This window comes from Sebastes umbrosus, chromosome 2 (assembly GCF_015220745.1).
Source record: "Sebastes umbrosus isolate fSebUmb1 chromosome 2, fSebUmb1.pri, whole genome shotgun sequence".
Lineage (NCBI taxonomy): Eukaryota > Metazoa > Chordata > Actinopteri > Perciformes > Sebastidae > Sebastes > Sebastes umbrosus.
In genome coordinates, this window is record NC_051270.1 from 40,636,378 (window position 1) to 40,649,884 (window position 13,507).

At 43.7% G+C, this 13,507-nt stretch overlaps 1 protein-coding gene across 1 annotated transcript in view; it reads left to right on the plus strand.

Moving 5' to 3' along the window:
* Window positions 1–13,507, plus strand: part of nav2a (neuron navigator 2a) — a 412,350-nt gene that overhangs the window by 301,099 nt on the left and 97,744 nt on the right. The window contains 3 exon segments of the mRNA XM_037796117.1: window positions 8,112–9,318; window positions 12,978–13,087; window positions 13,196–13,304. Coding sequence (XP_037652045.1) covers window positions 8,112–9,318; window positions 12,978–13,087; window positions 13,196–13,304 — 1,426 coding nt within the window.

Below are 13,507 nucleotides of genomic sequence, written 5' to 3' on the forward strand. Positions count from 1 at the left end.
AGCAAGGTTTCCACAAAAAGGACCAAAGCTCATCTAGAAATCCGATCAACTTAGTTAAAAGACAGTTCACATTAAATAAGTGAATGTACCATCCTGGCATACAGTTGTTAGTGACAGCAGACCATATGATTGGCAGCAGGAAGAATCACTTGTTACCTCCTCCTTTATTGCCTTGTTGTTGACATGCTGCCAAGCCCCTCCCCCCGCCATACCACCACACTCCTCCTCCTCCTCCTCCTCCTGCACTCTCTGGATGTCTGGCCATGGTTTGGGACTCTTCCCTCCTCTCCTGTCCATCTCCTCCTGTCCTTTCCTTCTTTCTCTGATCCTCCTGGACGTCTGCAGCACCTATGAGGTTTGTCAGCTTGCACTTGCAGATCTCTTCGAGCTAGGACTGCAGGTTGTAGTTTCAGATGTAGCACTTGAGGTTTGCATTGCAACTTTGAAAGTATGGTAGCAGGTTTTACTGCTTTCTTATTGTTGCAGCTAGAAATGTGTGGATGCAGAGAGCAGTATATATTTTTTTATTTCTGAAAGAGGACGTTTATTAGTTTCCTTGAACGTTTCTGTGAATAATTAGATGAAGTAATGAAGTTGTAGGGATATTGGTCAAATCATTAATGAAATTCTTGCTACTTTGGATCAAAACTGACACTGATTTAGAATTTTCCTTTTGCTCCCACGGTGTCATTAAAAAGCTGATGGTGTCTGTCTGATATTCAGTTTAGTTTTTGCCTCAAAAGTATGCTCATGTGCTACTCATTGTCTTCTATGTACATGCTTGTTGTGAGATGGTGTTGCTGCAGGTTCAGATGGTCAGAGAGGCACCTGCAGCTTCTACTGTGAGGCCAGATGTGCTCTGTGTCAATGGCTCTGACACCAGAATGGAGTCCCGTTACTGCACGGCCGTACAGTACGTACACAGACCTGAATCTTCTCTCCTGCTCCGCGTTAACACAAGGTGACAGCGTCTGGGTGTCCACCGAGTGACACAGAGCAGAGAGACCCAGAGAGCACCTGTGGTTGTGTGTGTGTGTGTGTGCACGCTTCTGTAGAGTGTGTGTGTGTGTGTGTGTGTGTGTGTGTGTGTGTGTGTGTGTGTGTGTGTGTGTGTGTGTGCGTGTGTGCGTGTGTGCGTGAGTGTGTGAGTGTGTGTGTGTGAGTGGTTCCCTCGCTGAATGAATAGCCTTCTGATGAGCTGTAGCGTCACTGTTTGAGTGTATTCATGTGGAGGAAAAAAAAGCCGGCTGTCCCTCTCACTTTTTGGAGCACAATGACTGAGGGGGGGGAGCGAGAGAGTTCAGGCTTCTGAAATCAGAAGGTGATGAGTAAGCAAACACCTGCATCCTCCAATTTTATACCACTCTGATATAATCTGTGTAGATTAGGACTGCAACAAATTATAATTTTCATTTTATTCATTGATTAACTGTTTGCTCTATAAAATGTCAGGTTTGGAAATTCCTGAAACAATTAGTCGCTGAATCAATAAATTGATGTACAGAAAATTACTTGACAGCAGTTTTGTTAATTTATCAAGAATAATGCCAAATATTTGCTGGTCTCCAATGTTAGGATTTGATGCTTTTCTCTGTGTTTAATCATTATGAATAAAACACCTTTTTTATTTTTTTTGGATTGTTGGTTGGAGAAAAACAAGAAATTTGAAAAATCATCTTGGGCTCTGGGAACTTGTGACAGGCATTTCCCACTGTTTTCTGATTTCATAATCGATTAATAGAAAAAAAAATTGATCAATACATTTCTTGATAATAAAAGTAATCAGTAGTTGCAGCCCAAGAAATTGCAACTTACCGTGCAACGAATGCAATCTTTTGGGGGTCAAGTGATACACTCAGCACCCTGGCTCGCTGATTATGTTTCTTGATTCCAACTTAAAATTCTTCTTCTTCTGTAATTTGATCCACTGTGTCTGTCATCACAAAGGCTGCAGGGTGACTTAAAGTATTTATATGATAACATATATTTGTAAAAAGAAATCCCGGCTGCAACTAGCGATTATTTTCATTGTTGATTGTTCTTTTTATTTTCTCATTTATTTGATTAATTGTTTGGTTTATAAAATGTCAGAAAATGGTGAAAAATGTTGATCAGTGTTTCAAATGTCTTGTTTTGTCCACAACTCAAAGATATTCAGTTTACTGTCATAGAGGAGGAAAGAAAACAGAAAATATTCACGTTTAAGAAGCTAATAGATTCGTTGTTGCAGCTCTAGTGTAGATTTTACAAATGAAAGGTCTATGAAGGTGTCAGTAAATGAAATGGAGCCGACCAATGAGGGAGAGACTGTTCTCACAATGCTCTCTCTGTGAGAAATCTTCTTGGGTTTGAAATCCAAAACATGCTTTTAGTCTTGCCATATGAGAGTGACTTGTATGAAAGTAGGGCATCTTCAAGCAAGCAATTTGGTCGCTGACTGACTGAGGAGGTTTAGCTTAATGTCTTGTGACCATGAGAGGGGTTGTGGTGTCTAAACAGTGTCAGCCGACGCTACCTCTGATGCATTTACTGCTTGTCTTTTTGTGTGCAAGCGGTCACACTGCAGTGTATTCGCTCTGGTCACCGGTCCTGCCGGTTAAAGCGTTTGAAGTTGCTGAGCAGAACAAACATCCCTTGACATGCATGCACAGACATGTACACACAGAGAGAAGTGTTGACACTTGTGTGGAATTACATGGTTTTCCTCGGCTGTAGACGGGCATTAACACAAAGGAGCGCACGCACATGCACATGAGTGTGACGATCCATGAAAAGAGCGTTAGGTCCACTTCGGCTGATTTCCCCTAAATGCCTTGATGTTATCAGGAGGCTCTGAGAGGAGCAGGCAGAGCCTGAGACAGTGTCAGAGAGGGTGAGACAGGCTATGTGGTGGTCTGTGATCCATTTCCCTTTGGGCACTCCACTACTGTCATTCTCTGCTCTCCATTTGATTCTCTAATGACTGCTATAATTAAGCAGTTAAGTTATAAACACTGAAATTCTTTCAACATGTTTCCTCAAGCAGACCAGCACAGGGAAAGAGGGGCAATGTGCAGTTTGAATCCAGGATTTTGGCCCAAGGCTGCACAGGATGGGTCATTAGGTCAGTGAGCCATTCTCTGGGCATGTTAAGACTCTTCTGAGTTTAGTTTGGAAGGAAAAGTGCTTCCTCGAGTGCATTTTGTGCTGATAATTAAAAGCTGGTTTCTCAAAGTGCATCTAGTAAAAAAAGCCATGGTGACAATTTGTGGTCAGAATATTTACTAGAGATGTCTTCTACCAGGTGTGTTATCCATTTGATCGTGGTTGTCGTAAATTTTGAAGCTGTGATTTTTAATCTTAAAATGTGAACTTTTCCCAGCTTGAGCCTAAAAAGAAGACTCAGGCAGCACTTTTTTTTCCTAAATTAAATCTATCCCGTCTTCTGGCCACTTCATTACATGTAAATATAGAAGGTTCTGTTTTAAGGGGGACATATCATGAGCAAAAGACTTGGCCCAAACCGAGTACATGTCTGGACCGTGTTGGTCAGTGAATTTGTGGCTAAATTGTTACACATATAGTCAGTGGTCATGTCTATAATGTTAAATCCAGGTCCGGCGAGGACACTAGTGGACGCTGCTCCACTCAACTGGCCGTTAGAGCGGTGACGTATCTGTCATCGTTGAATGCACCTGATTGGTTCCTGGTTCTCTGCTCGCCATTTCAAACAGGAGACAACATGGCGGCCTGCTCGTAAACTTTCTGTTATTCCGTCTAAACAATCCACCAAAATCTACTTCTGGAAACATTTGAATCGAGAAATAGGCTATGCCTAACAATGCCAGAACTAGATCACCTAGTTTCACAGCTTGGTCCAAGGAAGCGTTGCACTGGACGGGCTCATTTGCATAAAGGACTGTTCCCGCCTTTTCATTTTGAAAGAGCAACGACCAATGAGGAAACTCCAACACTCAGCCGACCAATAGTGTAACTTCGTCAGTCAGTCAGACACTCAGTCAGACACTCAGTCAGTCAGTCAGTCACTCAATCAGTCAGTCAGACAGTCAGTCAGACAGACACTCACTCACTCAGTCAGACACTCAGGCAGTCAGTCAGACAGTCAGACAGTCAGTCAGACAGTCAGTCAGTCAGACACTCAGACAGTCAGTCAGACAGTCAGTCAGACAGACAGACACTCACTCAGTCAGACACTCAGACAGTCAGTCAGACAGTCAGTCAGTCAGTCAGTCAGACACTCAGTCAGACAGTCAGTCAGACACTCAGACAGTCAGTCAGACAGTCAGTCAGTCAGTCTGACAGTCAGTCAGACAGTCAGTCAGACACTCAGTCAGTCAGTCCGTCACTTAGTCAGTCACTCAGTCAGTCACTTAGTCAGTCACTCAGTCAGTCAGACAGACAGTCAGTCAGTCAGTCAGTCAGTCAGTCAGACAGTCAGACAGACAGTCAGTCAGTCAGTCAGTCAGTCAGTCAGTCAGTCAGTCAGACAGACAGACAGACACTCAGTCAGTCAGTCAGTCAGTCAGTCAGTCAGTCAGTCAGACAGACAGTCAGTCAGACAGTCAGTCAGACAGACAGACAGACACTCAGTCAGTCAGTCAGTCAGTCAGACAGACAGACAGTCAGTCAGACAGCCAGTCAGTCAGTCAGTCAGTCAGTCAGTCAGTCAGACAGCCAGTCAGACAGTCAGTCAGTCAGTCAGTCAGTGACAGTGTAGGGATGGCCCAAAAGTCCAGCCAAAAGCTCACTTTTTCAGTGCTTGTGCACATACATGTTACATGTGTATATCGTCCCATCACTAGATGTGGCTCTCCTTCCTACTGTATGTCAAATGCAGGCTCATTAGAATATACCGCCCACAGCTTGAGATCTACCTTTGCAAAGGTGCAGCATATTTTTCTCTCCAGCCAATCAGAGCAGACTGGGCTTTTTCAGGAGGGGCGTTTCAGACAGAGGGTGAATACAGGTATATTCAGACAGAGGGTGAATACAGGTATATTCAGACAGAGGGTGAATACAGGTATATTCAGACAGAGGGTGAATACAGGTATATTCAGACAGAGGGTGAATACAGGTATATTCAGACAGAGGGTGAATACAGCTATATTCAGACAGAGGGTGAATTCAGGTATATTCAGACAGAGGGTGAATACAGGTATATTCAGACAGACAGGATGAGAAAAAGAATGTGTTTTTAAACATTAAAGCATATAATTATGTTTTCTTAGAAACCCAAAATACAAGTATGAACCTGAAAATGAGCATGAACACACATGAATCTGACTTCTTTTATTGGCGAAGTGTTGAACCTTGTCTGGAAACCTTGGTTGGGTTTATGATGCAACAATGTCCAAGTCCATCACTCTAGTGTCACTTCTGACCCAACACGTTGAAGATTGACCACTTTCCTTCACCCTTAGCAACCCAACTAGAGCATGTCAGTCCCGGTCAGCAGGTCCAGCCATGACAAGGACCAGCTGTCCCCAGTGTCCAGGGCCTCTCCATGTCCTGCCTTTCTTCTTCTGTTCCTTTCTGGCCCAAAATGTCCGAGCTGACCCCATTCACGGACGGCACAGACCGTCCTGCTGGCCCACATCAAAGCTTCAGTCATCCAAAACCTGCACTGCCGGTCCCCTTATTCTCTCTGCTGCTATATAATCACAGCAGGTCCCCCTCTCATTCAGCCGCCTCCAATAGGACGCCATCTATTAGCAACCTGACCCACTTTCCCGATTGCTAACTGCTAGCACGGCTAATTGGGCTCTAATCACTTCCTAATGGATGTATTGTTCCAGGCTGCTCTCACTAAATGCTAAACAGGGGGAGAAAGGAGAGGCGGTGAGCGAGTGCCTATTTCTGATTAGGACATGAAAGGTGCTGTAAAAATGAAATAAAGTGGAGAGCCAGATGAGGAAGGGGTAAACAAGCGGGTTGAGCGTTTAATATTCTGCCTAAATGGTGACTTAATGAGACCACATGAATAACATATGAATATGGAATTAATGCAGCTGGCCTGAATTAAAGGAAACTTCACTCATAACCAAATGAGCACTGTGCGTTATATCAGTGGTTCCCAATCCTTTTCTATCATTGCTTAAACTGACAACCTGATTAATTGTCACATTTTATGGATATTTCATACTATATTCAATGCATAACAATAACAGTACAGAACAACTGATCAGTTGTACAATTAACCCAAATAGTGAATGCAATAAAAGCAAGAAATTTGTGTAAAATCAGTGATTTGGATGAATTTTGAGCAGATTATTTCCTGTGAAAATTGCATCAGAGATGAGTTTTCCTGTTAGATTTAGGAATTATTTGTCTGTATAATGTATTATTTATTTTTAACAATCATACATTCTTAATAGGCTTCTTTTTTGACAAATTCAGTGTCTTCTTCTCCCTGATGTTTTTCTATATTAAAAAAATGTGGCCTCACGACCTCCTGTGAAGCTTTAGTGACCCCTAATAGGGGTCGGGAACCCCGGGTTGGGAACCAGTGAGTTATAGGATCATTTCATGTGTGCACCATCGGAAATATCACTGAGAATGATTCTATATGCACCATATTTAGTCATTTTCATATATGGTTGAGCACCAAAAGTCTTGTTTTCTCTAAAAAAAAGTAGAAAAACTATACAATGGAGTGAGATCATTTACTTTTTTCGAATCCAAATCAACTTTCACATTACATTTATTTAGCTGTCACTTTTATCCAAAGCAACTTACATTAAGTGCATTCAACTTGATTCGAGAATTGTCTAAAATCAGGTCAAATTTGTCTTTATGCTAATGCAACAACCTGCCCAATTCTATGTTTTTTTCAAAATACTGATTTGTATTGGACAAAGGTTGAAGGGATGGTTCAGGTGTTTCTCAGTGGGGTTGTATGAGGTACTTCTCCATAGTCAGTGTATTATCTACAGTAGATGACGGTCGCTACACCCCCAGTTTAGAGAAGCAGTCAGGAGTACCTGAGGCCCCTAAAAGAAATCAATATCAGTTTAAGTGTACACTATATTTAGAATATTTTTGTCCATACAGTCCATGTTTGCAACAGGGAACTGAAGTCGTTATATATGATCTCGCCAAATCAACCAGACTCCAAAATACAGTCATTTGACCTCACAGAACACGGGAGCTGCTGGTCCACTGCTGCCTCCATCGGTCAGTTTGTTTGTGTTATTGTGTGACTTTGGTGTTTTAAAAGGTTAGTTCGGATTCACCACAGGGCGTGCTTGTGTGTGTGTGTTGGGTATGTTGGGTATGTTGCAATGGAAGGAACTGTTATGATTAATTCCTCCCAGTATTCCCTGCAGAGGCCCTCTCTCTCACTGGCCGTTGGTATTTGAATATTCAAATGTTACTGGTCTGAACTCTGTGCTGCTGGCAGCACCCCTCTGCTTACTCACCAACAACCTCAGCAGCTCTCAGGATACTCTAGTTCTCACAGTGAGAGCAGTGACTTCACTCCAGGGATTTCAGCTCTTCTCTCACTCCTTCACCTCTTGGTAAGTTTGCTTGTTGAGAGTCTGCTGAGTCACTTGTTGCACATTTATCCAGACAATTTCTTCTGGCTGATAAATGTAGCAGTGGTTTACAGGAGCATGTTTAAACTGCACTTCTGTTCATGTCCAGTTAAACTGTATTTTTATACCGTTTATGAATCTAATTTATAAGGCACTGAGTCCATGTAACCAGACAGTGTTTCTTTGTGAAGCATAGGGACACTGACCAAAAGCAGTCCATATAAGTCCGAACCTTATAAGTGCAGCAGCACTGCTTCTCGACTTGGCCTGCTTGGCACGACTTTAAAGCACTTGAGCCTGCTCCTCATTGTTTTTATAAACAGTTTATGATGGGCTCCTCTCATTGCCAGTGTTAAGGGGTTTTTAACAGTTTTGGTGGCTCGCCCGAAGGAAAGTAATGGCACGTTTGGCTGTATCAACTCAGGCCACCTCCAGGCCCTTATAAGGCCACTTTGTGTGGGGTCAAAGAAGACTCTGCATCTGGTTTCTCATCTCTCCCCCAGATCCTCCCTCTGCTCCACTTTTCCTCTTCAACTGTATCTCATTGTTTAATCAAATGTCTCTTTGCTGGTGCAGATTCCTCAGAGGGCATGACCTCACAGCCTTCGGTGATGACGGAGCATGCTCCGCCATCTGCAGTGACCGTCAGCTCCTCCACCAGCATCCCCGCTGCTACCTCCGCTCATATTCCTCCCCCGTCTTCGTCCTCCTCCCCTTCCACGGCCATTCCTCAGCCCAACTGCAACAGCAAGCCCTGGAAGAGCAAGTCGATGAGCTCCAAGCACATTTCCCCCTCTCCTTCCTCCACCAGCACGTCTGCCATGCAGTCCGTCAAGCAGGAGAAAGACGCCTCCTGTAAGGCTGAAGCTCCTCCTAAGGTTGCCGCTCAAAAGTCAATGTTGGAGAAGCTTAAGCTCTTCAACAGTAAAGGAAGCTCCAAATCTTCCAGCTCCTCTAATGGAGTAGGGGCACAGACTGACAACGCTGCCCCAGCCAGGCAGCTTGGAGCGGTGCAGGTGGAGAGAGCTGAGACCGGCTCTAACACCGAGCCCCTGGAGGAAGATGATGGCAACGTCCGGCCGAGAATGAACGGGACCAGCAACGGGGCCTATGGAGCAGCTCCCTCAGCAGGTACCACTGTCTCCACAACAGCCAGCAGCCCCAAAATCGCCCTGAGGGGCATCGCCCAGCGCACTTTCAGCAGAGCTTTGACTGCAAAGAAGGGCTCTGTGAAAAGCACAGAGAAGGACAAGGAGAGGGGGAAGGAGAAAGGGAAGGAGGTGGGGAAACGCATCTCGTTCCCCGACAGGACAGAGCTCAGGGGGGACGAGCTTAAGGAGGAAGTAGAACCTGTTGCTGTAGACACGGACAGCTCAAACAAAAGGACCTCTAAAATCACCAGCTTCATTCCCAAGGGGGGTAAAGTGGCCAAAAAAGAGAGTTCCACCCCTGCACACAGCGGAATACCAAAGCCAGGAGGCAAAGCCCCGGGAGTCGGGGGGAAAGCTTCCTCAGTGAAGGAGGCGGGGGAAAGGCCTCGGAGCATGCGGTTAGGAGGGGGTCTCGCCATGCACCGCGGGCCCCTGGACAGAGACAGGGACAGCAGACACTCCAGCTCTACCTCCAGCCTGGCCTCCACAGAGGGAAAGACCAGCGCCTCCCCTGTGGCAGGAGGAGGCTCTACACAGAGCACAGCCAGCAACACCATCAGCGTGCAGCTACCTCAGACTCAACAGCACCACAGCCACCCCAACACAGCCACCGTCGCACCCTTTATGTACAGGTGAGATCACACACTGGGGCTGTAAACATCAAAACAAATTTACATATTTATATTCATATTTGTATTATCTCCATCACATGAAATATGTGTGACAATCAAAGTTACATTTAGGAAAGAACGTATTTGAATAAGAATGTAACACTCAAAATATCAGATACTCTGCTGCATCAAGACTGTGGGTAGATAGACACTTCACTACATCTTGGATGAATCTGGAAGATTAGATCACATATAAAAAGGCAAATAAAATTAAGTACAATTAAGTACTTTATTGATCCCCAGGGGGAAATTAAGACGTGACAGTCTATCTTATATATAAGCATAAAGAAATATGAGAAAAATAGAAATAAAGGAGTATGTAAAATGTAATTGATGTACATAATGCTACAATATATAACACAATATATGTAGAGTAATATAAATAAATAAGAAATATGTACAAACATGTGCATCAAACACAGAATATATAACAACAGTGTAAATAATTAAATAAACAATACAAATCTATTAAGTGTGTTAAATATAAATACAAGAATAGTATAAATTAGAATTAAATAAGAATATTTCTTAAAATGCACAGTATAAATGTAGTATTAATGCCAGAGTATTGCATAGTTGAATTATTGCACAAATGATTGTGCAGTTCAGAGAGTAAGTGGTTCCCTGAAGGAACGAGGTCAGACTCTTTATGAAGTGGCTGATCATGAAACTCCACTGATTTTGTTCTATTTACAGGTTTTGGGTAGTACTACTGCATAAATGAAAAATGTTGCATAAAGCCTTTTGTGGCATCAGAAAGGTTGGTTGGGGCTGAAGGCTACAAGTTTGAAAATGAACAAATGTGTGGGGGTGTGGAGTTAGAAAGAAGTGAGCTCACCAGACCTCTGTAGCCCGCTGCTCATCTCTGCAGGCTAGCGGCTCCATGCTGCATTAGCTACTACTAGCATAACACACCTGAATCTCTGACGCAACTGTTAGCGGCCTAGTTGCATTATGGGTAATTTAGGTACCAGGTTTTCACAAGGAAGAAGAATGTGTTGAATAGAAAAGACGATATCTCTGGTTCTGTTGCATCAATTCTGATTTTGATTCTGATTTTGAAACGGTCCATCGTGAGTCCGACAGTGTTTATAACAGTGCAATGCTAAATCGGTGAAGCACTCTGTTAAATGGACTGTGTATAGGATTTGGCGGAATCTAGCGGTGTGGTTTCAGATTGCAACCAACTGAGTACCCCTCCGCTAACTCCTCCCTTTCCAAGACTGTGGTAACGTGAGCCGCCGAGTGCAAAACCGTGTTAACGCCGTTGGTCTTTGCTCAGAGGCCATCCTTACCCAACCCAGTCGGCAGAAAAAATGTTTGCATTGGACATTTCTGCAAACCACGTGATACGTGGAATGTCGACGTTTCTGAATCAAAGTACGCTTCATAAATACGTTTCATATCAGCCTCATATTACACTTACAGAAACACACAATGCCACGTGGTTAACGTTGTGAAATGATTGGTTAGGTTTAGGCAACAAAACGACTTCGTTAAGGTTAGAAAAAACATCATGGTTTGTGTTCAAATAATAACGTAACAAGATAACAACGTAACGTACCTACAACCGTAACAACGCAACAAAACCACTATAAATAGGTTTAGGAAACAACTACATAGTTGGGTTTAAAACTACTGGGTTTGTATGCTGACACTGAATGTTGTGAACACGGAACAGCGGTCTCCTGGATGAAGCCTTGTGTTTGTTGGACCCATCCATCTCCCCTCCCGCCTGCCCGGTGTGTCTCTATTCACTATTTAAACTAGGTCACATGCTCTGACTGAGTGCAAAAACGTCACCATTCAAAGTATCCCTGGTTTGCAGAAATGTCCAATGCCAACATTTTTTGTGGCGACTGGGCTGCCATACCATAATAGAACTACTTTAGGAGCAATGGAAGTCAGACTGCAGCTGGCGGTACCACGGTTTTACACTCTGTGGCTCACGTTACCGCAGTTTCACAAGCGTGTCGGAGAACTACGGTGGCCTTCAGGTAACATAAAAACGTGACAGTCTCTCTCTAGAGCCAGAGTTTGGTTTGTCCGTTCTGGGCTACGGTAGAAACATGGAGGAGCAACATGGAGGACTCTGTGAAGAGGACCCGCTCCCTATGTAGACATGAAGGGCTCATTCTAAGATAACGAAAACATAATGATCCTTAGTTTCAGGTGATTATACACTAATGAAAACGTAGTTATGAATATTATATTCCATTTCTGCTAAATCCTCCAAAATGCTGCACACTGTACCTTTAAGAATTAATGAGGCCTCATTGATAATCTTCCTGCTATAAATATCTTGAAGCTGGGCTTACTGGACACAGTGAGTCAGATCAGGCTTCATAAAACACTGATAACACAAAGTCATTAAACCACTGCACATTGCACATCCTCCTCCGACTAAAAGTCAAACACACTGCAGATTTTCCAGGAGTGGTGAGGTTGAATTCTTCAGTGACGACTACTTGAAGTCAGCAGATATTTACTGGAGTGTATTTGTTCAGTCGTTTACCTGATAACAGTTGTGGGTAAGCTGTTCTTGACTAGCTAAGCTTTTAAATAACTACAAACTGGTGCATGTAACCGTGGTAGAGAGTGTCTAGGGTTAAGTTTGTGAGAACTTTCTTTAAGTCATCATATACCTGACATTTGATTTCTCTGACAGCATCTCAAAGTCTCAAAATGGGAATCCAGCCATCTGTGAACTGTTAACCAGGAATGTCACATCTGTGTTTGTTCATGTGTGTGTATGCAGAGTGTATTGTCTGCATGTGTGTACAAATATGTGTGGATGTTGTGTGCCTCTGACCTCTGTCCTGGTCCCAGTGTGATAAGGAAGGAGGTCCCTCTCGTTCTCTGTGAGTCCTTTAAACAGCCCTCTCATTAGCCTCCTGACACTTCCTGCTCTGCTGCCCTCTCGCCCTCTGTACATCCTGACTCAGAGCTAACCAGTCCACCTCTCCTCAACACCCCCATCATCAGTACTCATGAACTTTCTTTCTTTTGCTGTATACCTGTCAGCCACAATTACCTGCAGGATTATATCGCCTCCATTTGTCAGAAAGTATGTTTGACAGTAAATGAAAGATATAAGAAACGTTCCCCCCTCACCTGTCAAGAACTGTTGAACTAAAATGAAAGGGCCCTGCCAGAAATAATAGATATTAGCCATAAAATGTGTTAATAACCTCAAGTTTCAACCAATATTTGGTCAGTACAGAAAAGTTTCCATGCTGTGTAAGAGGCAGTCAGAGGTTTGGACTGGCTCACACTCAGAGAGAGAGCACAGTAGTCAACAGGGACAAAGTCTGAGACCGAAGGCTGGATATAACCGAGGCATTCAAAAGTCATCGTCGGAAAAAAGCAGCAGCCAGTGCAGCAGGGTGAACTGTATTGATTTATCCTTCAAAGACAACCTTTTTGCTGGCATTCGGGGCTTAGCAGGCGTTCGTTTTGGACTCCGGTCACAAGACTTGAAACACAGCAGATTTCATTCTTAATCAGGTTTATCCCTCTTTCGTGACAATTTGCTGAATATTAGGTTGCCACTAAATGCACAATAATTCTGATTCGATAATACCCCCCCTTTGATCCCTCGAACTATTTGTTTTCCCCAGATCCCAAACAGACGACGAGGAAACAGAGGACACTGAAACGGGCTCAGGAGGAAGAGGTGGAGACGTTTCCTCCACCAAGACCAGCCAGCTCTCCATCGAGGACCTTTCAGGTGGGTGATCACTTATTGTATAGAGTCTCTGTTCGGCTCATTGTGCTGCTGAATGTTTCTGAGCTCGTTGTGGGAATGCTGATTCATTTCTTTTTTTGTCTCACTCAGGTGAAGACCCGGAAACGAGGCGGTTGCGTACCGTCAAAAACATAGCAGACCTGCGGCAAAACCTGGAGGAGACCATGTCCAGCCTGAGAGGAACTCAGGTCACACACAGGTAAACCATCACACAGGTTTATTCCCCCCCGCTGGTTTGAACTGCCAGTGACCCCACCTACGCTGCTTAGGAGGAGGGTTTGGGGTGAATAATAATTGAACAAGTTTGTTGTTGAACTCTTTTATTTCTTCTACAATTTGCAGTAACATATTGTGATTTTGTTTTTGTACATTTCTATCCCAAATTCTTTACTGCAAATTTGT